This window comes from Panthera uncia (assembly GCF_023721935.1).
Source record: "Panthera uncia isolate 11264 chromosome E2 unlocalized genomic scaffold, Puncia_PCG_1.0 HiC_scaffold_19, whole genome shotgun sequence".
NCBI classification, from domain to species: Eukaryota; Metazoa; Chordata; class Mammalia; order Carnivora; family Felidae; genus Panthera; species Panthera uncia.
The window spans coordinates 3,744,772-3,769,284 of record NW_026057588.1 but is presented as its reverse complement, the minus strand read 5'-3'; the positions used below and the strand labels follow the sequence as shown (position 1 = coordinate 3,769,284).

Here is a 24,513-nt window from a genome sequence, read left to right as displayed (position 1 = left end):
TCATCAGACAATGGACATTGGGTTGTCTCTACTTCTTAGCTATTGTGAATAAAGCCACTATGAATATTCATGTACAAGGAAGTGTTGATGGACAGAAGTGATTTGACTTATGAGGTATTTGATAAAAGTTGGTGTTTGGGATTTCTGGGGAAAAAGTGTCAGGTGTAGTTCCTGCCTTTCCACTAGACAGCCTGATGGATGGTGATGCCAGGAATCAGTGATTTATTTGACTTTCAAGCTGGACTTTTATTCCACCTCTGTGACGTAACCTATGTTAGCCTTAATCTTTCACTAGACAAATGCTCGAAGTCCCAGCAGTTGCCAGTGTTGTCCATTTTCAGTTGAGATGAGTGGTAATAAATGCCAATATTGATGACCTCTCTAGAATACTTGCCATGGGCCAGGTGCTATTCTCCATGTCTTATGATTATGTCATAGCATCCTACACCAGTCTCTTAAGGGAGGTATTAATATCCCCATTTTGCAGATGAACAAACCACCATAAGAGTGAGATGGGGCTAAAATTAGGTTTATGGAGAAAGCATTGAGGCAAACATCTGTTCCAAAGTAAGTCCACAAACAGAAGCTTTTGTCTAATTGCCACTTACAGGAAACTTATGAGGAGTTTCTTGTTGGAGGTAAAACATGAGTTTTTGACGCACTGAGTTTGAGGTCCCTGTGACCCTCTGAGGTGGTGAGTTGGACACATGAGCCTAGGATCTCAGGGAAGAAGTCAGCACCATTGAAGGAGACTTGGAACTATTGGTCACAGATGCAATACTTGAGTCCATGGGAGAAGAGGTGGCCAAGGGCGACCCAAATTCAACGCAGACGTACCTCCTTGGGGCTTCCTCCTCTCTTTGAAAACCTATAGCCCAGGAGCATAGTCTGTCCTTTGAGGATAATGCATCAGTCTGAGCTCAGCAAATAGAGGTTGTTCAGACCTCAAGGTCTGCTTCCTGCAGTTTTTTTTTTAATTTTTTTAATGTTTGTTTATTTTTGAAGGAGAGACAGCATGAGCAGAGGAAGGGCAGAGAGAGAGGGAGACACAGAATCTGAAACAGGCTCCAGGCACTGAGCTGTCAGCACAGAGCCCGACGCGGGGCTCAAACTCACGGATCGCAAGATCATGACTTGAGCCGAAGTCGGAAGCTTAACCGACTGAGCCACCCAAGCCCCCCGGATCTTGTCATCTTTTTAAAAAATATATAATAGTATTACCAGCAAATGTAAGGACCCCGGCTTAGAGGAGGTTTTTTTTGTTTGTTTTTTTTTCATGTTATTGAGTACCTGTCAGATGTCAGAGGCTGTTGAAGAGTCTGGAGGTATGCAGATAAAGTGCTTTCATGGAACTTCCATCACAAGCTAGGGACTAGGCAAAAACCAGATGCATAAAATAACTGCCATTTGTGACAAGAGCTGGGATAAAAATAAAATCAGATAATGCGAAAGAACTATGGTTTGTAACGACAATAGTGGCCACTGATTGTTTTTGCCAGGCCCTGTGCCAATAAATTTTGAAGGCACGTTCTCTCTTAAGTATTTATTCCAACACTTCAAGAGGATGTTAATCTCCTCTCAGAGGTGGGGAAACTGAGGCTCAGAAATTGACACCATACAAGAGAGCCTGGAATTTCAAGCAGGATCTGTCTGACTTCAGGGCCATGTCTGCCTCTTTGTGGCAGAGCAGGTTTTCCCATTGCATGGAGGTGTTTCTCCACAGCAGCCCAGAGCTGCCGGAGATCCATGCCTGTTGCAAGCCCAGAAATCAGTGCCGATGCACACACATCCTCAGCTCCCCTAAGCTTCTCTGCCTTTCATAGACTGCATAGTAGTGTTTGGCATAGATTATTCGTTTAACAAATACTTGAGTGTCTACAGGGTGTCAGGCATCATTCTAATAAAGATACAACAGTAAATAACAAAGTCCCTGCACAGAGTCTACTGAGGGGAGACAGACAAGAAACAAACAAAAATGTAATGTGTCAGGTATTAAGTGCTGAACAAAAAGACGGGACTAAAGGGACAAGTAGAGGTATTTTGTAGGACGTTCATACGTTTTAAGGAATTGACCTTTGCATGAAGGATGGAGGTTGTTATCAGCCCATTGCTAGGAAGAAACAAAAGAACCATGTACACATACATGCTCTAACTTAGGATCCATTGATTCTAGGTCCAGGGGTTTGGGGACTTGTGTTTTGCTTTTTCCTGAAATCCAGACTTTCTTCTAACTTTGTTTCCTGTTTTTTCTTCTCCCTTCCCCTGTCCAACTTGGGCTGTGGAGGTAATACAGAGGACTACAAGAGTCACGTGATGACAAAATTTGCTACGAAGCTGGACACACACCATGGTGTTGACAACTTTGCCTTTGACTGTCCAGAAATGCAAATACTATTTGATGCTTTTAATCCAGACCAGAGGGGCTTCCGGCCTCACACTGTGGTTTTGCATGGGAAATCAGGAATTGGGAAATCAGCTTTGGCGAGAAAGGTCCTGCTGTACTGGGCGCGAGGTGAACTCTACCAGGAAATGTTCTCCTATGTCTTCTTCCTCCATGCCAGAGAAATGCCGTGGATGAGGGAGGTCAGTTTTGCAGAGCTAATTTGCAGGGAGTGGCCACACTCACAGGTTCCGGTGACGGAGATCATGTCCCAACCAGAAAGGCTTTTGTTTGTTGTTGATGGTTTCAATGACCTGGAATTTGCCTTCAAAGATGCTGACTTGGGTCTCTGTGAAGACTGGGGAGACAAGCAACCCATGTCCGTTCTGATGCACAGTCTGCTGAAGAAAGTCCTGCTCCCTGAGGCCTCCCTGATGATCACCGTCAGAGACACGGGCATAGAAAAGCTCAAATCCATGGTCCTGTCACCCCGTTACCTGTTAGTCAGGGGCATCTCCGTGGAGAAAAGGGTTCAGTTGCTCCTTAAGCACATGAAGAATGAGCATCAGAAGACGAAAGTCTTGAACTCGGTGGTGGACAACCACCCGCTGTTTAACGAGTGCCAGGTCCCCATCTTGGGGTGGCTCACCTGCGAGGCTCTGAATCTGCATGAGGCGTCGGGAAAGAGCCTTCCTCCTTCCTGCCAGACCCTCACGGGCTTGTACACCACCTTTCTGTTCCATCATCTCACTCCCCGAGACCCATCCCAGCGCTGTCTCAGCCGGGAAGAGAGAGCCACCTTGAGGAGCCTGTGCCGCATGGCGGTGCAGGGAGTGTGGAACATGAAGTTTGTGTTTTACGGAGATGACCTGAGTGTTCACGGACTCAGGGAGTCCGAGCTCTCTGCTCTGTTTCACATGAACGTCCTCCTCCGAGACAATGGCCACGAAAGGTGCTACACGTTCCTGCACCCCAGCATCCAGGAGTTCTGTGCTGCCCTGCACTACGTTCTAGAAGGACTGGAAATGGAGTGGGATCCCTACCCTGTGTTCATGGAGAACATAAGGAGCTTGATGGAGCTCAGACAAATCAGCTCCAATGCTCACTTGCTCCAGATGAAGCGTTTCTTGTTTGGCCTCATGAGCAAAGAGGTGATGGGGACCCTGGAAGTCCTGCTTGGATGTCCAGTCCCCCTGGTGGTGAGGCAGGGGCTTCTGGGCTGGATCTCCCTGCTGGGTCAGCAGCCCAGCACCCCCTCCCCTCTGGACTTCCTGGACTCCTTCTACTGTCTTTTTGAGACTCAAGATGAAGACTTTGTTTGCTTGGCATTGAACAGCTTCCAAGAAGTGTGGCTTCCAATGAACCGGAGAATGGATGTACTGGTGTCCTCCTTCTGCCTCCGGCATTGCCAGTATTTGCGGAAAATTCGGATGGATGTGCAGGAGAGCCTCTCAAAGGATGAGTTCACTGAGGCACAGCCCCTGAGTCCCCAAGGGTGAGTCCTTCACTTGTGCCATTTTATTCTTCTTATTATTATTATTAATGTTTGTTATTTACTTTTGAGAAAGAGAGAGAGAGACAGAGTGGAAGCGGGGGAGGAACAGAGAGAGAGGGAGACACAGAATCGGAAGCAGGCTCCAGGCTCTGAGCTGTCAGCACAGAACCCGACGCGGGGCCTGAACTCACGAGCTATGAGTCATGACCTGAGCCAAAGTCGGACGCTTAACCGACTGAGCCACCCAGGCGCCCCTGGATTTCCTGTTTTTCAAGCTGAGTAATACTCCCTGGTGTGCGTGCGTGCGTGTGGGTGGGTGTGTCACATTTTCCTAATCCGTTCATCCGTCAGCAGACATTTAGGCCGTTTCCATATCTCGGCTGCTGTGAAGATAGCACAAATCCCTCTTCAGGGTGCTGCCTTCAATTCCTGAGTGTAAGTGGGCCTCCTGGAGCATTGAGTAGTTCTGCTTCTAACTTTCTGAGGAACATCCTTGTGAACCGCACCTTTTCCCGTTCCAGGGGGAGTTGGGATCTAAGGGCATATCTGACCGTAGAGCTGGTGGCTCCAGGTCCCCTCCGCACACCCCCCTGGGGTGTCGGAATGTTCCGGAAGCAGGGTGGGTAGGCGAGCACTCACGCAAAGCACAAGGCGACAACGCTAAATGGGCCTCAGACCCTCGGAAGCCATCCGAGTCTTACCGTGATGGACGGGTCTCTTCTGACCCTGTTGTGACACCTGCTCGCGCTAAACTCCATCCCGTGGAAGCAAATGCTTCTTTCCTTCTCCAACGTAGGAAGCCGGCGAGGCACCTTGCTGATGAGTGGTGGGGAGACCTCTGCTTCGTGCTCAGCACCCACCCAAGCCTGCGGCAGCTCGACCTGAGTGGCAGCATCCTGAGTGAAGGGGCCATGAAGACCCTCTGTGCCACGCTGAGGCAGCCAACCTGTAAAATACAGAATCTCATGTAAGGGTCCATGCCCCTTGGCGTGGCTGTGTCACAGCTCTCCTCTCCCACCTATGAGAAAAGACCAATCTAAGAATGTAATCAGAGAGGATAAGTCCTGCAGAAGTTACAGGAACCGGGTCACCAGAAGCACACAAGGGGGGAGTAACTAGAGACCCTGTCAGGCGGATTCACTCAGCCTGGGTACTGACGGATGAATAGGAGTTGGTTACTAGGGGCAAAGGTGAGGGGAGCTCATTTCAGGCAAGTGGGTAGAGGAAGATCAGAGAGGCTTTCCGTCAGTTCTTAATGCTTTTACGTTTGTTAATAAGGTAACAAATATTTGAACAGCTCGTAGGTTCCTGGGTCTGTGGTAGACCCCAGGGTGCTCACCAAGCACCTGGGGCACGAGACGACAATGCTAGTTCTACTGCGGACAGAGTCTATTCCAGACTCTTCCCTCCAAGCAAAGCACAGGTGACCCCCAGACCGGAGCAAGTCAACTTCTCCACGCAAACATTTTCCCCTTGTTGCCTCTATCTCCTCCCTAAGTAGTTTCCTTAAGCTGGGCTGTGCCAGGGAGGCAGGCGATGCCAGAGTACTGACAGTGCCCTGTCCACCTCCGTCCTCTGCCAGACTCCTCTGCCAGCTTTATCTTAGCATTTTCCCTGGACACCCCTTCCCGCTAAGCAGTCCCTGCTCTCTGCTCTTGCCCGTGATGTCCTAGAGTTCCTGTCATTACGGTATCTGTAATTCAGCAGGAATGCATCGAAATGGTAACGGGATTCGGGCACTACAAGGGTCTTAGGTAAATCCTTTGCCACCTCTCCTATTTCTCTAATTAACTACTTTCACATCTCCTGAACTTTCCATGCAACTATATGCACATATTGGCAAATGACTTTTTTTTTTTAAACCAAACAGTTATCACCTTAGACTCCTTTTTGCGACATATGACTTCTCTGTCAGCTTGAACTTGATCATATCTGTTTGCAGTTCTGTTGGTATTTTTTTTTTAAGATTTTATTTTTAAGTGCCCTCTACACTCAGCGTGGGCCTTGAACGCACAACCCCAAGATCAAGAGTCACGTGTTCCCGGCTACTGAGTCAGCCAGGTGCCCCTGTAGCTCTGTTCTCAATGGACCGTCCTGAATTTCATTCTTCAGCATAGCTGTCTTGTTCAGCTCTTCACTGAGTGTCCCCCCACGAGATTAAGCTCCGTGAGAACGTGCAATATTAGCATCATTTAATACTGTGCCCACTGCCTGCTGCATCATAGATGTTCAAGTATTTGTTGCTTTAAAAATTTTTTTAACGCTTATTTATTATTGAGAGACAGAGAGACACAGAGCATGAGCAGGGGAGGGGTAGACAGAGGGGGAGACACAGAATCTGAAGCAGGCTCCAGGCTCTGAGCTGTCAGCACAGAGACCGATGCAGGGCTCAAACTCACAAACCTCAAGATCATGACCTGAGCCAAAGTTGGTCACCTAACCAAGCTACCCAGGTGCTCAAGTATTTGTTGCTTTAAAATTGAATAAATTAGGGGCACCTGGCTGGCTCAGTCAGTGGAGTGTGTGACTCTTAATCTCAGGGTTATGGATTTATGCCCCACATGGGGTGGAGAGATTAAATTTTTTTTTGATCTTTAAAATTAGGGGCACCCGGGTGGCTCAGTCGGTTGAGCGTCCGACTTCGGCTCAGGTCATGATCCCGTGGTCCGTGAGTTCGAGCCCCACGTCAGGCTCTGTGCTGACAGCTTGGAGCCTGGAGCCTGCTTCCGATTCTCTGTCTCCCTCTTTCTCTGCCCCTCCCCTGCTCACGCTCTGTCTCTCTCTTCAAAAATAAACATTAAAAAATAATGCAAATAGTGAGAGATAAGAGAGTTGTAATACAAGAAGAGGAACAAGGGAAAATTGAGCTATAACTGTCACTTATGTCTGATGCATCGTTGTCTTTTCTCTCTTCGGTAGATTTAAAGGTACACAGGTTACCCTTGGTCTTTGTCATCTCTGGACGACTCTCATTTCCAACCGTAATATTAAATACCTGAGCTTGGAAAGCACCCACCTGAGGGAAGAAGATCTCATGATGGCGTGCAAAGCGTTAAGACACCCAAACTGTTTGCTGGAGTCTTTGAGGTAAGTTCTGGGGATGGCTTTTGCTTTTTTTATTTTGGTTTTGCCAATGTTGTCTTTACCTTTTTTTTTTTTTAATGTGTATTTATTTTGAGAGAGACAGTGTGAGCAGGGGAGGGGCAGCGAGAGGGAGAGAGAGAGAGAGAGAGGGAGGGAGGGAGGGAGGGAGGCAGGGAGGGAGGGGGAGAGAGAGAGAGAGAGAGAGAGAGAGAGAGAGAGAGAGAGAACATCCCAAGCAGGCTCCATGCCAGTAGCACAGGGCCCACCGTGGGGCTCGATCTCACAAATCATGAGATCATGACCTGAACCGAAACCAAGAGTCATTCGCTGAACTGACAGCCATCCGGGTGCCCCTGCTTTTTTTTTTTTTTTTTTAAATAATTGTTCACAGCAAGTTGCAAAACTAGTAGGAAGACTGCACGATCTGGAGGTGGATGGTGTGGATGCTTGTGTAGCACCGTGGATGTACTTAATGCCACACACCTGTACAAACTTTGTGAGGCATATTTCCCCACAATAAAAAGGTAACTTTCAGTGCTTCATAAAGATAATCCAATTTGGGGCAACTGGATGACTCGGTTGGTTGAGCGCTCAACTTGAGCTCAGGTCACGATCCTGTGATTGTTGAGGCCAAGCCCCAAGTCAGAGCCTGCGCTGACAGTGCGGAACCTGCTTGGGATTCTTTGTCTCCCTCTCTCTGCCCCTCCCCTGCTTGTGCACTGTGTCCGTCTCCCTCAAAATAAATAAATAAACTTTAAAAAAATTAATTAGATGACAGGAACCCTTGAGCCAATTTCTCATTGTTGTATCTTCCATAACTAACAGTGTGATGTCAAACCCAGGGATGCTGACACAGTGACCAACGTGTGTATGTCGTTTTGTGTCAATTTGTGAAGCGTGCAGATTTGTAAAACCACGCCGTACCCAAGATCCAGAAGTGCCATCAACCCCGTTCCCTTTTGCAACCACACCATCCGTAATCGTACAGTATGTCACTGCCCTGTGACTGGACTGTTTTCAATCAGCCAATTCTTCCCGATCCAGCATCCATGCTGGTTCCTTTTTAGTGCTGAGTACTTCCTATCTGGTAGCACGGTACAGAACAGTTAGGTAACCATTCAACTACCCGGGGACGTTCTGTTCATTTCCAGTTTGGGGGCTGGTACCACAGTTTTGTAAATCCTGGGTGTGTGTTTTGTGGATTAGATTAACTTGGTCAAAAGACACCGCTACTTGGGATGCTTATGAGACGCTGAGGGAGCAAACTTGCAAACCTGTACACAAATAGGTCCTATAGACCTAACGCACAGTGTAATAATCATAGACAGCAAGGTTGTATTACAAACATCAAAACTGCGAAGATACTAGATCTGAATCATTCCCACCCCCAAAAAAGAAATAATGGTGCTCACTAATGCTTACAATGGCAATCCTACTGCAGTACATAAATGTTTCAAACCAGCATGTTTATGCCTTAAACTTACCCAATGTTACGTGTCAGATGTATTTCAACGTTTTTTTAAGTGCAAACATATAAAACATTGGCTGGCGATCATTGATCTGCATAAAAGAATGCTGGAGAGAGGGGTGGCCAGGTTGGGCGGGGTGGGGCAGGCACAGGTAAGTAAAGTTGGGAGACTGGCTTACTCAGAAGAGGTGACATTCAAGAGACCCGAATGGAAAAACTGAACCACATAAAGACGTGGGGTTGGAGGTGGGGGTGGGGGGATGTTGTAAGCAGAAGAAATAGCAAATGCTCAGACCCTGAGTCTGGAGCAAACAGTGTCCAAAAATCAGCAAAAAGGCCAGCGTGGCTGGCATGCAGGGAAACGGGTTGCTTTATGGGCAGAGACGAGACTGTGTTTCGTGTTGCCTGTTTCTGCAGGTTGGACCACTGTGGATTAACCCCCACCTGTTGCATGGTGATCTCCCAAATCCTTCTTACGTCCATCAGCCTAAAATCTCTGAGCCTGGTAGGAAATAAGATGACAGCCCAGGGCATAAAGCCCCTCTGTCATGCCCTGATTGCCTCACAGTGCACCCTGCAGAAGCTGATGTGAGTTGAACTTCTTTTCACCCGGGCTGTTTCCTCTTAACTGAGACGGTCCAAGCGATGGGGAAGGAATTAGCTGATGCCTAAGCCAAGGGTTGGAATGGTAGTTGTGACCCCATGGGAGTGCCCCAATACTGAGGATTAAAAAAAAAAAAACACCCAGTAAATAACATCCGTGCCTTCGCCACTAAACTCTGAACCAATATGAAAGTCTAGGGGAGAGGCCAAGCTCATAGGACCAGCGAGTGGAACGGTGGTTGCCAGGGGCTGTTGGCTGGGGACCAAAGGGGAGAGGTTGGTTAGACACAAGTAAGTTCTGGGGAACTAACATACAGTGTTCAGCTTAGAGTTAGCAATGCTGTGTTACCTACTGGCAAGTTTCACCCATGCCGAAATCCTGGAGAGTCTTAGGCTTGTGGCTGGAGCCACCATCTACGGTGTCTTTGAACACCAGCCTCTGTGCTGGATGTTCTCTTCTCATTAATCCCGTCTTCACAAACAACTGCCAGGGAGGAATTATTTTCATCCCGTTTGCTGATAAGGAAAAGAGAATCCAGAAGAAGGGAAATCTCTTGTCTAAGGTCACGTGGGGAATAAAAGGCAAAGCCAGAACATGAGCTCTGGTTGGATACCTAAGGGACTAATCTATTACTTGGAAATTTCCCCCTCGAAGACCTGCCATCTGGGCAAAGTTGTTTCCCTCACCACTCTCAAAGCATGCCGTGGCAATAACCTCCCTCTTTCATGGGGAGTTTGGTGGCTAAAGTCGTACCAAAAAAGGAAAACTAAGTGGCACAAACTCCCCTTCAAAGTCCGGGGGGGGAGTGGGGGGGGGGGGGGGGGGGGCAGAGAATCACATGAGAAGCCAACACATCTTCTCTTCCTCGGTCTGTAAGGGAGGGGGAAAAAAACTATACCTCTATCCTCTTGGGTGCTATGTCTGAGGTCTGCAAATTAAACTGATGATTGACAGGGGAAAGTACCGACCAGTTTTATTGGTGGTACTTCTTTTTGAATGTGCCTGGGGGCTTCACAGAAAAGATGTGAGGAACCCAAAGGAGCGGGCAGACTTGAGCTTATATATCATTATAATAACATATGATAAATAGTGGAAGAGTAACTAGATAAAAGGGGTATGGAGCTTCTAGGAACTGATAAATTGTGGGTAGGTGACTAAGAAGTATATGGGGGGACCTAACGGTAGATAAAGTTTATAGGATAAGTCACCTCAATGTCATGCCCATCTTTGGTGACAAGTGTCCTTCTCTTTCTGGAATCGAAGAGGAGGGACGCATGCACAAGGGAAATTCGTGCCCTGTTTTTAGGCAGGTGAGGGAGAGCAGAGAGCTCTTCCTGTCTCTGCTTTTTCTCAGATGCTCTCAGTTCAAGATCATCCTTATGCCAAAGTGGCATATTTCAGGCTTACATATCCTGACCCCCTTCTAATCCAACCCACATAGCATTTCTTCATCTAAATAAATCACTGTCAATAATATGGAGTAAGTGCTTGCTGTATGCACAGCTCTGAGCACCTTAGAGGGGTTAACTTATCTAACTTCATCACGAGCCCCTGCCAGAAGCACCATTAAACTCTTCTCTGCAAGTACTCCTGCCTATGAAGCTTTGAGAAACCAATGGGATAGGAAGGTCAGCTTCCAAACAGGAAGGTCACTAATCCAGCAACACCTCCCACCGCAGTACGTGCGAGGAGCAAAACAACTGGACGGAGAGTGGTTGGCATCGCCCGTGTGTTTCCCGTTGGGGCTCACGGCAGATCTAGTCACCCACATCATTTAAGTGGCGTTGACTTTGCAAGTTAAATGCAGATATAATGTGATGTCCCTATAGCGGCAGGGGCACGCCAGCCACGGGGGTGACCTCTCCTTCCCCTCCTTGCCAGGGAGGGAGGGATGGAACTTGAACAACCTCACCATTCCCTTCTGGGGGGCTCTCTCCTTGCAGACTGGGGAACTGTGGCCTCACAGCTGCCGACTGCCAGGACCTGGCCTCAGGCCTCACCAGCGGCCAGAGTTTGACACACCTGTGCCTGTCCAGCAACAGCCTGGGGAGCGCAGGCATGAATCTGTTGTGTCGAGCCATCAAATCCCCCAACTGTGGGCTACAGAGGCTGATGTGAGTCCGACTCCCTTCCCTGGGAGGTGCACTGTCCTATTACAAGCAGCATGTATCACCTGCCGAACACAAAGCAGAGGGGAACACTGTTGTCATGATGAAAGGAACTTATAAGGGCTGTGTCCTGTCCCGCACCCCGATTTCCTCCTTCCGTGGAACATTCCATTTCTGCCTCTGTTTTCTTTCAGTGGGAAATCATCATTCACCCAAAGGCAGGCAATTCTCCTTACTGTCACCACAGTCACGTTCTGAAAAGTCACCATAAACACAGAACCGTTGCTCCCATGGGAAACATGGGGTTAGGTTCCTGGGTGCCTCTGGTCACGTTTTCCTCTATCAGTCGATCAGTGCCTAACCTTGCTTTGTGCGTTTCTGTTTAAAGACCCCTTATTTAATGCATATTGTTGACTCGTTAGCATTGAGCTCAGGGCCAACAGGGCCATAACTCATGCCTGGAGGAAGCTATTTTCTCCACTCATAAGCACAGCCTTCTTGTGCATGGACACAGTGGGTAGCACTTCAGCACTAGACATTACCACTGCATTTTAAACAACAAAAGCCACAAAAACACGAAAAAACGTGGCACTGAGTGAAAAGGATACTTGTTTATGATGAATTTGAAATGAGTTCAGCCTCAGCTGGGAGCGGGTGCCTTGGGCAGCTCAAAACATTCTCTGCTCTGCACGTGCACGCGTGTCCATGAAGGACCGTGAGCACCGTGCTTAGGGGTTTTCAGGGTAGCAAATAACTTTGAGCGGGCAAATTTGCAAACACAGAATCCAAGAATAATGAGGCTCGGCCACATTCATAAACTCTCTTAGTTGCTAGAGACACAGAGATGGTAAATGTGTTCTCTAGGTTCACAGAGCTTAGATTCTGGTAGGGAGAGCTGGATAAGGGAGATGTTTAGACGATGGTAATGGTGGCACAGGGTTGAGAGCCACAGAGGCAGCGTTCCTCGGCTCCAGGGAGGGACCCGCACACAGTCAGGCGATGTTGTGTACTCTAGCTGGGTTACAAGAAGATGTCTCAGTAACTGCTTTAAAAACTGCCACCCCGTGTTGCCAAATTACTCTTCTAGCCTCCATCTTTGGTGTGGGAGTGAGAACGAAAGGGTTTTGTTACACCTGTTCCATACCATCAGTTTGCCTTGCTGGGGTCATTTTGTTTTATGCCATCTCACCCTGTTGACCAATCAGTTCACCAATAACTCTGTAAAAGCAAAAAACTGATCTAGGCTGATGGTGTACCTGTAGCCATAAATTCTGTTAAAGAATATAACTTTAATGTTCATGTCTCTTAGAGTGAGTTCTAAGTAGTGATGGGATATTGAGTATAGTAGACAGAATAGTGCCCCTCCCCCCCCAGATGTCAGTGTCCTAACCCCTGTAAATACATAAACTCACATGGCAAAAAGGACTTTGCAGGTGCAATTAAGTTAAGGATCTCGAGATGGGGAATGGTCTAGGATTCTCTGTGCAGCCCTAATATTATCAAAGAGGTTTTAAAAAAAAATTTTTTTACGTTTATTTATTTTTGAGAGACAGAGACAGAGCACAAGTGTCAGGGGCGGGGGTGGGCAGACAGAGAGGGAGACACAGAATCCAAAGCAGGATCTAGGCTCTGAGCTGTCAACACAGAGCCCGACGCAGGGCTAGAACCCACGAACCGCGAGATCATGACCCAAGCTGAAGTCAGATGCTCAACTGACTAAGCCACCCAGGTGCCCCTCAAAGGGGATTTTATAAGAGAGAAGAGGAGAAGAGATGTGGTAACAAAGGCCAGAGGATGTAACTGCTGACTGGAGACTGGGAGTAAAGAATACGGGCAGCCTATAGAGGTTAGAAAAGGCAAGGAGCAAAGATTATCCCCTCGAGCCTCCAGAAGGCACACAGCTCTGCGGACACCTTGAGTTTGCTCCAGTGAGACTCTGAACTCCAGAACCACATTATCATAAATGTGTGTTTTAAGCCACTAAGACTGTGCTGATTTGTTATAACAGCAATAGGAAACTAACACATTGAGCGTGAAGGAAAATTAAAAACAGGGGATCTTGAACGGCATCCAGAATGTGCATCATACCGGGCATCAAGCTTTTACTTAAATTCTAGTCCCTGAACATGCAGCATAATTTTGTTTTCAGCAATAGAATTCAGTGATTCATCACTTACATACAACACCCAGGGCTCATCACAAGTGCCCTCTTTAATCCCCATCACACCCATCTAGCCCATCCCCCCAACCAATACCCCTCCATCAACCCTCAGTTTCTTGGCTATCGTTAGTCTTTTGTGGTTTATTTCCCTTTTGTCCCCTTCCCATATGTTTATCTGTTTTGTTTCCTAAATTCCACATACGAGTGAGATTATATGAATTTGTCTTTCTCTGACTGACTTATTTCACTTAGCATAATATGTTGTTCCATCCACGTTGTTACAAATGGCAAGATTTCATCCTTTTAGTGGCTGTGTAATATTCCATTGTATGTATATAGCACATCTTCTTTATCCATTCATTAGCCAATGGACATTTGGGCCCTTTCTGTACTTTGTCTATTGTTGATAGAGCTTCCATAGACATTGGGGTGTATGTGCCCCTTCAAATCTATATTTTTGTATCCTTTGGGTAAATACCCAGAGGTACAATTTCTGGGTTGTAGGGTAGTCCTATTTTTAACTTTCCAAGGAACCTCCATACTGTTTTCCAGAGCAAGCTGAAAGGTTCTTAAGTACCCCCGTAAATATCCCCCTCCCAAAGCAGGAATAAATTGGGCCAACAGAAGTTGCTTCCCCAAGGTTACCCCAAGTCCTGAGTACGCCTTCCTCTCTCCCTTGTGTGTTCCCTGCAGACTAAAAGAATGTAACCTGGATGTCGCTGGCTGTGGCTTTCTTGCATTTGCACTTATGGGCAACGGACATCTGACACACCTGAGCCTCAGCATGAACCCCTTGGAAGATGATGGGGTGAACCTTCTGTGTGAGGTCATGATGGAGCCATCTTGTCGCCTCCAGGACCTGGAGTAAGTTTCAATGGTTGTTGGGGGCCAACTCTACCATATTGGGGCCTGGGGTTCCTAGAAAGTCAAGAGATGTGAGCAGGAAGACTGATACCAAAAATCAGTTCTGGGGTCAACCAGATGCTTATGTGTTCTGGGGTACACTACAGTGAGTGTGGGAAGGATGGAGAGATGAGTCCAAACAGAAGCCCCAAGACAGGATCTTTGCAGCTTAGGTCGCCCTTGGTTTCTAAAACCTGTTCACTTCTCAGAGGACTTCTTTTTGTCCTAAGTTACTCTTCTGCTGTTCTTTCTGTATGTAGGGCGAAAACGGAGGGGCTCTCTCTCTCTCTCTCTCTCTCGATACCTTTTCACTCCCTTTTACTGGAACGTTTCTATTTAATAAGAGTATTCCATCCTTAAACAGACTACAGGAAAGTTAAAAGGTCTCAATGAGAGGAAATAAATCCCCAATTCATAACCAAGCAGTAAGCGCTGTTACTCCTTTGGCAAATTCCTCCCAGATGCATAAATAGCATTTAGTGTTACAAAGAAAGGATCTCAGCAGTTACCACTGGAGGCTTTCTTGCCCACGTGGCAGGCACAGGGCTCTATATATTTTGCATGTGAAGTCTCATGTAGCTCCCCTACCAATCATTCCCAGGGGAAACCAGAACTCCCAAGGAGCCAAAATCTTGCCTTTGGTCTCACATTCTGTCCCCCAAGGATCTGCAGACCATAGTAGTAACTAAGTATTCCATTTAAGGAGGCATGATACCTTTAAAAAAATCCCCTAAAGCTAGACACTGAGCTTATGGCCAATGTTTTAGTCATATGTACCTTGCAAATCTTTATGTAATTGGTAGCACCTTCTCTTCAATTACAAAAATAGAATTAATGAACCAAAAAGTAAGACCATTTTAAGACCTCTTCCTCTCCAATAATACATAATAGAGAGGAATTGGATAGAGATCATAGCCCACAAATCAGAGTCCCCCCACCCCAAGCATTAATTTTTATGTTTGTTTTCATGAAATTGGCATATCAAGCCCTACTTTTGTATGGAGTAGAAACTAAAGCTTAATCAATTGGAGATGACATCTCTTTGGGATTACATTTATGTGCTGGGGGGTTATCTGGTCCTCACCTCATCATTTATCCATGCTGACATCCAAGACCTGGTCATTCCCACCTGATCTGCAGGTGTGGGCCCTAACAACCGTGTTCTTGCTCATTCTTGGTGTGAATGCCTCATGAAGAAGGACTCTCTCATCCCCGACGGGATCGTTCATTTTAAAATGAAAATAGGAGACAGTGAAGCTGTTCCCATCATTTCTACTCAGATGAGTCAGCCGGTCCTTACTACAGGGGCTCTCTCGACTCCCACCTTCATCATTCCTACTGGGAACAGAAGCACAAGACGCCTCTCCTTTCAGACCCCAAACCTAACTCGCATTTCAGTAGCTTCTGTCCTCTGTCATCTTTTCTCGCTCCCTCAGGGCTCTGTCCTTTGTCACGGACTCTACCAACTTCCCTCTTGTAGGTTGTTTTTTTTTTTTTTTTTCTGTCTCTTTCTTCTCATCCACCAGGGAGAATCCTTACCCATCTCCAGGTGGGAAGCAAGCTCTGATGTGCTTGTTTCTTTTTTTCCAAAGATACCTCCAGCCACATCACATACTTTCCCCACCTGCCACTATCTCCCTCTGCACATGAACTAGTGGATTTTGCACAGTCTAAAACATTACCAGGGATGAACAGAAAGGTTACCAGTTAGGAAAGAGTAAAGGAAACGCCCCACTGATGTTTCTGGGCATCATCCCCTTGAAGCACTCTCTCCTCAAATTACACGGACTGTCTTCTTGCAGACTGGTTAAGTGTCATCTCACTGCCACCTGCTGCAAGAATCTGTCCCAGGTTATCTCAAGGAGCAAATACCTGAAGAGCCTGGATCTTGCCGCCAACGCCCTGGGTGATCATGGCATCGTAGAGCTGTGCGAGGGACTAAAGCACAAGAAGGCTTCTCTGAGGAGGCTTGGGTGAGCTCCTGGGGCCACCTGTTTGAGGGCTGGGTGAAGAGAAATGGGGACCTGAGCCTGAAGTTGCTTGAACAAAGACGGTGTTCTCTCTTGATTCCACTTGAATTTGCTTTGTTCTTCCCGGTGCTTAAGACATGACATCACCCCCTTCAAATCAACATAAAGCTACTTCATAGGAAAGCCCTAGACTCTCCACCATGAAAGCAGCTAATATCTGCATCCACATTCCCTTCTTTCTAAACAGTAAAGGAGGAATCCCTACCTCTATCAGAGGCTAACTTTGCTCACACTGGGAATCCAAGAAGCATCTACGAAGTGCCTTATACTATCACAGAATTACCTCCCCTTGTCTCCTTCCACAGACACCCCACTAGAGATTTTGTTTTCATAAATGCTTAGATATAATTTCAGAAGCAAAACCAATAATAAGCCTTATTCAATCCCACCTCACCATCTAACTACAGGCAGCTAAAACTACTTGAGCTCCATGCCACAGACTTTTTACTCTATCACAAAAAATTCCCAAACACGCCAAACCTAGAATGATTGGGACATGAAAAACTGTATGCTCACCATCCAATTTAAACAATCATCAATATTTTGCTCTGGTGAGTTACAGGGTTTGTCATTGTACCTCTAAATACCTCAATATGCATCTCCAACATGTGAGAACATGGTCACCATACCATATTTACATCCAACAATGCCATTTGGCTCTCCACTGCTCTTAGGATAAAATCCTAAATCCTTAATATGACCTAAAATGTCCAGCCTCCTCTCACGCCACTGCCTCTGGCTCCCCTCTGGCCATCTGGTCGACTCTCCATGTCTCAGACATGTCCCACCCCTTCCTTCCACAAGAGCTGTGCAGTGTCCTAAGCTCTGTTGCTGCTTCCTGCCCCCATTCACTGGGCTTACTTCTTGTCTCTTGAGTCTCACATGAAATGTCAGTTCCTCAGCAAGTCTTTCTCCACATGTCTTGTTTGGTTCCCTGGTGACAGATGCTCTCAACCTTTATCTTTCATTCTTTCCACAACTATAATTAAGTCACTCAGGGATTCTTACCACCAGAACCAGCAGCAATGGCAGCATCATCACCTGGGAACTCATTAGAAATGCAAACATTGGGACAGGTTGGGGGCCTTGGGTGGCTCAGTTGGTTGAGCATCTGACTCTTGATTTTGGCTCAGGTCATGATCCCAGGGTTGTGGGATCAAGTCCCACTTTGGGCTCCATGAAGCCTGCTTGAGATCCATTCATTCATATTCTGTCTCTCTCTCTCTCTCTCTCTCTCTCTCTCTCTCCCCCTCTCCCTCTCCCTCTCCCTCTCCCTCTCCCTCTCCCTCTCCCTCTCCATCCATCCGCCCCTCTCCCCTGCTCTCTCTCCTTAAAATAAAAAATTAAAATTAAAAAAAAAAAACTAAGCAAATGTTCAGGTTCCTGCCCAGAACTGCTGAACCAGAAACTTCTACAGGTAGTGCCCACAACTCAGTTTTAAACATTGACGTGAAAGTCAGATGGGTTGAAGGATCAGTCACTAATCTTTGGAGGCATTTCTTGGCATGTTGGCTTTGCAGGTTGGAGGCATGTGGACTGACTTCAGACTGCTGTGAGGCACTCGCTTCGGCCCTCCTCTGCAGCCAGCGCCTGACCAGCCTAAATCTGATGCGGAACAATTTCAGCCCTGCAGGAATGATGAAGTTATGTCCAGCCTTTGCACAACCCACATCTAATCTACAAATAATTGGGTAAGTCCCTGGCATTGTCTTCTGAGATACAAACCTCCTTGTACTACAGGCATGCTAGTTGGTGGACAAACACTTTACCCCAGAAGTTGAGATTGTGGCTCAGAAACCAGATATTTATTCAACCACTAAGTGCCCACTGTGTTCCAGGCACTGTGCTGGGGATACAGGGACACAGACATAGAGGCAAGGTGCCTGATTTCACAGGGCTTACTTTTGGATGGGTTTAGAAACAGTGGAGAAACAACATATAAATAAGATGTTTATCCTTAAAAAACTAACAATATAATTGCTAGATGAGCCAACAATTATAGCTCTGGGTACATATCCAAAAGAATTGAAACCAGGATCTAGAAGAATTATTTGTACACCCGCATTTATAGCAGCATTATTCACAACAGTCAAAGGGCAGAAGCAACCCAGGCATCCGTTGACAGGTGAATGAGCAAATGAACTGTGGTATAGCCACACAATGGAATAAAATTCAGCATTAAAGTATAAGGAAATTGTGACACACATTACCACATGGACGAACCTTAAGGACATTATGCTGAATGAAATAAGTCCGATGCAAAAAGACTAACACTGCGTGACTCTACTTAAGTGAGGTCCCGAGAGGAGTCAAATCCATAGAGACAAAAAGTAGGGGCTGCTGCCAGAGGCTGGGGGAGATGGATGGGAAGTTGGTGTTTAACGGGCATGAGGTTGTAGCTGGGGAAGATGAAAAGTTACGAGGCTACACGTGGAGATGGCTGCACAACAGTGTGGGTCCAGTTTAATGCCACTGAAATGTACACTTAAAAACAGTTAAGATGGACAACCCATTGAGGCTGGTTGTCCTGTATTTGTATCGGTAGAAAACTGCCCAACTGAGACCCTGTCGGTTCCTGTAATGGCCCAGATTGCAGCGGCTGGGTTTATGCAGGGGTCACGTGTTGGCATATGGGTGTAACCAGAAAGAACACAAGGCTTATCGTGTGGGATCTGAGGGGGAAGATTGAGAGGCTTGGCTGAGTGGATTTGGAAATCTCCACGTGGCCAGGAACTGTTACAGGGATCTTTTCAGCAAATGAGCAGAAAAGGCGGAAGACTGGGTTGGAAAAGAGCATACTTGTATCAGTTACTCAAAAAGCAGGGTGGCCTTGGAGGGGGCCAAGATGGCGGAACAGGATGGAAGGTTTTTGTGCAACCCTGAAATACAGCCAGATCAACCATCCTGCACACCTAGAAAACTGATCTGAGGATTAACACAACAATCTGCACAGCCTGAACCACAGAATTCAACAGGTACGCGGTGGGGAGAGCTGAACTGGGGGAGAAAGTCACAGAGGGAAGGGAGCTGTTTGTGCTTGCGGAGAGAGGACGGAGTCGGGGGGAGAGTACAGGAAGCATCCCCCCACCCCCAACGCCCGAAAGTGGCTGGAGAGAAAAGAAAGTATGCGTAAGGGGCTGAACAAAAAAGGGAGAAAGGAGAAGGAGAGGGTTTAAATTCCATTAAACTCTGTAAACAGGGGGAGCGCAGAGTCCAAAACTCCGCAGCTGCATACCTGGTGGAGCTCTGATGGGAGGGGCGAATACCCTGGAGCAGAGAGCGAGGTCCTCAGGCCACACGGGAGGCTGTTCCCCTTCTGGGAGGAATCCCCACGGGCAAAGGTCCCAGCGGATCCTGCAGAACCACCACATTCTCTGGTGCTGGAACAGGGCCCTTGGGGGTGAAGCCTGGCGCCAGATGTGAGTTGTGATTTTCCAGAATCCCCAAAATGCTGCTGCTACACGCCTGCGTGAACTTTTTCTGGGGCGGGCTGGCACCCGGCCGCGGTCTCTGGGCGTCGGCAGCAGCACGGTCTCGAGAAGGTTCCTGGGGGCGGCAGGCACCAGCCATTGCTCGGTGAGACCCTCCCGCAGGTCTGAGCGGAACAAAGCTGCAGTCCCTCAGAAGTGACAGCCGGAAACAGCCGCATCTGAGATAAAATTCAGGAGGGAGGAGCCGCCTGGCAACCTGACAGCTTGCTCACAGACAGTGTGGAAGCGGGGGGTGGACGGAAGCCGGACACAGAGGATGAGTGCGCGATCACTGGCCAGAGAGAACAGAACTTCCATACCAGAGACCCGCTACCTGGGTGACGCCATTTTCGCCCCTCCCGCGCATGCGCACACACGCCTAGGTGCGCCGCAACATCCACCCCAGTAAGCTAAGCAGCGCCATCTAGTGGAGAACTGGGCTGTTACACTAAGCCCCACCCAACTGCCAACCACGCTCTTCAGGAACAACACGAGTCTCTCCACCTGCTTAGTTTATGGACTACAAAGTGCTTCATAGTTCAACGTCAAGGGGAAACCGATGTAATTTCAATCGTATTTCAGTCTGCTTGCTGGTCCATCTATTCAATTTTTTTTTCTTTTCTTATTCTTCAATACAGAAAGAGAAAAAATTTATTTTTATTTTCCATTTCTATTAAAAATAGTTTTTCTTTAACTTTTTTCTACTATATTTTTACTTTTTTGTAAAATTTTCAAATTGTTTTTTTACTTCCATCATTTTATTTTATTCTCTTTCATTGTATACATTTTTTTTTAATTTTTTTTCACATTTATTTTTGATAGACAGAGACAGAGCATGAGCAGGGGAGGGGCAGAGAGAGAGAGAGAGGGAGTCACAGAATCTGAAGCAGGCTCCAGACTCCGAGCTGTCAGCACAGAGCCTGATGCGGGGCTCGAACATACAAACCGTGAGATCATGACCTGAGCCGAAGTCGGATGCTTAACTGAGCCACCCAGGCACTCCCCATTGTATACATTTTTTCAAATTTTCAAATATTTTCTTTTTTTTCTTATCTTTCCCTTTTTTCTCTAATCTATCAAGCTCCTTTCAACAACCAGACCAGAACACACCTAGGATCTAAGCATCCTTTATTTGATTTTTTTGTGTGTTGTTTTTAATTTTTTTACCTTATTAATTCCTTTTCTTTCTTCAAAATGATGAAATGAAGGAATTCACCAAAAGAAAGAACAGGAAGAAATGACAGCCAGGAGTTTAACACAGATACAAGCAAGATGTCTGAACCAGAATTTAGAATCACAATAGTAAGAATACTAGCTGGGTTGAAAACATATTAAAATCCCTTTCTGCAGAGCTAAAACCTGCAGAATGAGGTCAGGATGAAATAAAAAATGCTATAACTGAGCTGCAATCTTGAATGGGTGTCACAGCGGCCAGGATGGATGAGGCAGAACAGAAAATCAGCAACAGAGGACAAACTTAGGAAGAATAAGGGAGCAGAAAGAAAGATGGAGATTAAGGCAAAAGAGCACAATTTAAGAATTAGATAAATCAGTTACTCATTAAAAAGGAACAACATCAGAATCATAGGGTCCCAGAAGAGGAAGAGAGAAATACGGGTAGAAGGGTTATGTGAGCAAATCATAGCAGAAAACTTTCCTAACCTGGGGAAAGACACAGACATCAAAATCCAGGAAGCACAGAGGACTCCCATTAGACTGAACAAAAACCAACCATCCACAAGGCATATCATAGTCAAATTCACAAAATACTCAGTCAAGGAAAGAATCGTGAAAGCAGCAAGGGAAAAAAAGTCCTTAACCTACAAGGAAGACAGATCAGGCTTGCAGCAGACCTATCCACAGAAACTTGGCAGGTCAGAAAGGAGTGGCAGGATATATTCAACGTGCTGAATCAGAAAAATATGCAGCCAAGAATTCTTTATCCAGAAAGGCTGTCATTCAAAATAGAAGGAGAGATAGAGTTTCCCAGACAAACACAAATTAAAGGAGTTGATGAGCACTAAACCAGCCTTGCAAGAAATTTTAAGGGGGACTCTCTGAAGGGAAAAAAGATGAAAGAGAGAGAGAGAGAGTGAGAAAGAGGGAAAGAGTAAAAGACCAAAAGCAACAAAGACTAGAAAGGATCAGAAAACACCACCAGAAACTCCAACTCTACACCACCAGAAACTCCAACTCTACGGCAACATAATGGCAATAAATTCATATCTTTCAGTACTCACTCTAAACGTCAATGGACTCAATGCTCCAATCAAAATTAAACAAATAAATAAACTTAAGGAAAAAAATAAGTAGTAGTAGTGTAGGCTTGGACAAGCTCAGCTTGTGACCTTGGGACTTAGCATAAAAGAGCCAGACCTAGATTTTCCTAGTGGACATTTCAGGAACCTGTTTCCCTATCTGCAAAATGGGGAAGCTGCTCTGTATCTATTTGAACACCTATTTCTCTCTCCTGTCCTAGAAGATACAAGCTTCACAAGGGTGGGGACTTTGCTTTGTTCATTACTATGTCCCCAAGCCCTATAATAGGACCTGGCTCATAATAGGTTCTCAAGGAGTTTGTGGATGGATGAATAATCATGCCTGACTCTTAGGATCATGGCAAAGGGCAGATGCCTCTAAAAGCTCAGTGTAGCATCTAACACATTGAAGAGTGCCTTTCCACGTAGGGATTTACTCTTGTTCTATGGGGAACCTTCTGTTTCTCCTCAAGAGTACAAAAAGAGGTTTCAAATCCTTAGTGGGGTTTCTGGGAACTTTAAAGAAAGAAGGGTCAGAAACAAATTACCTGGAGTGCCTGAATGGCTCAGTCAGTTAAGTGACTGACTCTTGGTTTCACTTCAGGTCACGATCTGAGGGTTCATGAGTTTGAGCCCCATGTCAGGGTCTGCGCTGCCAGCTGTGGGTTCTTGGGATTCTCCCCATCTCTCTCAGCCCTTTCCCCCATTCATACTGTCTCTGTCTCTCTGAAAATAAACTTAAAAAAAAAAAAAGCAAATTCCCAGAGTAACATGTCCCCCTTCTGCCTCACCAGGCTGTGGAAATGGCAATATCCTCCTCAAATAAGGAAGCTACTGAAGGAGGTGCAGCTACTCAAGCCACACATTGTAATTGGGGATGGTTGGTATTCTTTTGATGAAGATGACCGGTATTGGTGGAAAAACTGAAGATGCGAAAACCCTCCCCACCCACACGCATTCTGATGGAGGAACATTGAAAGCTGTGCCCAGGACTTCCCTCTCGGAGATGGAATATGATTTCTGTTTCTCACAAAGCCCTCACTGGTAGTTATTCTTGTGTGTCCAATATATCTTGGCTGTTGGATTTGCCTCTGACATAGCCTGTGACCTTCAAGTCCTAGGATTTCTGTATCTATGAAATGTCTGTCCTACTCAGAGCATATGGAGAAAATCAAACATTGAGAGCATTTGGGGAACAAGTACCATGTGGCCTTGTGCAGTGGAGATATGATCCAGGAGAAGAGTGGGGAAACAGGTCCCCAAAGTGGCCCCCAAATGTTAGTGATACAATTCTGCTGGAGTTAAAATAAAATATTGAAGCACAATCCAAAAGTCAAAGAAGGTGTGACTATCAATATCTAAACTTAAACACAAAGCCGAGCGCATTGCTTAGTGTAGTGAAGAACTGGTCTACCACCATCTCTCTGAGAAGAGCAGACTGCTGATCTCATGTAGGCAGGGATGTGGGGGAGCATGGGGTTCAGGGATTGGTGGACCTTTGGGGTGAGTTGACATGTAGCATTCACAGGTGTGTTTACCAGAGTGAATCCTTCCTGATTGGCTGGATTTCAGAAGCTAAGGGGGGGTCTTGGTTGGCTTGTCAAAGCATGTTCACCGAGGCAAGTTGTCTTGGATCCATTTAACGGGTTTACACCTGGTTGGGTAGCTACTTGTTACCATGGCTACAGAACAATCAGTCTCTTCCTAGGAAAGTGGGAAATTCTTGGGGTTCTCACCAATATGTACTTCTTTTTATTATTCCTCATATTTATCTAGTCTATGATGATGATACCTAACACACATAGTCCTTATTGTGTGCCAGGCTCTATCCTAAGCACAATCTACAACCCATTTGGTCTTCAAATCCAAGGATGATTTTTCAAACCTGGAAATGTTTTAGGCTTGTTCCCTGTCAGCTCAAATCAGATGGTGATTGGCCTGCCTCCTCTCACCCCTGTAATATGGCTGACGAAAAGTTTTTGCCAGGCATAGGAGAAATGTCAGCCCTGTGGTTTCCTTGGGTTTATGCAGTTAGCATTATCTTCAATCTGTGGTGTCTTTGCAGGAATACTTTTTTTAATGTTTATTTATTCATTTTGAGAGAGAAAGAGTCCATGCGAGGGGAGAGGGGCAGAGAGCAAGGAGCAGAGAGAGAATTCCAAGCGGCTCCGTCTCATGACCCTGGGATCATGACCTGAGCCAAAATCAAGAGTTGGACGCTCAACCAACTGAGCCACCTAGCTGCCCCAGGAATACTTTTTAAACACATTCTGGGAGTGTTCACAGTACATCATGCTGTATATTGGGCCAGTGGGACAGGGTTTGTGGGATACGAATGGGGGAGGGGTGTCACAGAGACACCTTCTAAACTGGAGTCTTCAGAACATCACATGGGACACATGACTATCTGACCTACAGACCCAGTGAGGCAGTACCACTAATGCGTGTGTTAAAGCTAATAAAGCATTACTCTTTCAGTCTTTTTAAAGACTATCATGTTATTTATAGCTAAAAATACCTAATGCCCGCCTTCTGTGTTTAATGGAGTTTCT

General features: G+C 46.4%; 1 protein-coding gene across 1 annotated transcript in view; it reads left to right on the top strand.

The window, feature by feature from the left end:
- The window catches only part of NLRP5 (NLR family pyrin domain containing 5), a 31,720-nt gene extending 8,443 nt beyond the window's left edge, over positions 1–23,277 (top strand). The window contains exons 3-11 of the mRNA XM_049622265.1: positions 2,220–3,875; positions 4,672–4,842; positions 6,795–6,962; positions 8,845–9,015; positions 10,975–11,145; positions 13,994–14,164; positions 16,006–16,176; positions 17,754–17,924; positions 22,756–23,277. Of these exons, the coding sequence (XP_049478222.1) occupies positions 2,220–3,875; positions 4,672–4,842; positions 6,795–6,962; positions 8,845–9,015; positions 10,975–11,145; positions 13,994–14,164; positions 16,006–16,176; positions 17,754–17,924; positions 22,756–22,888 (2,983 nt within the window). The 3' untranslated portion in view covers positions 22,889–23,277. The remainder of the gene's footprint in view (positions 1–2,219; positions 3,876–4,671; positions 4,843–6,794; positions 6,963–8,844; positions 9,016–10,974; positions 11,146–13,993; positions 14,165–16,005; positions 16,177–17,753; positions 17,925–22,755) is intronic.
- Positions 23,278–24,513: the final 1,236 nt, after the last annotated feature.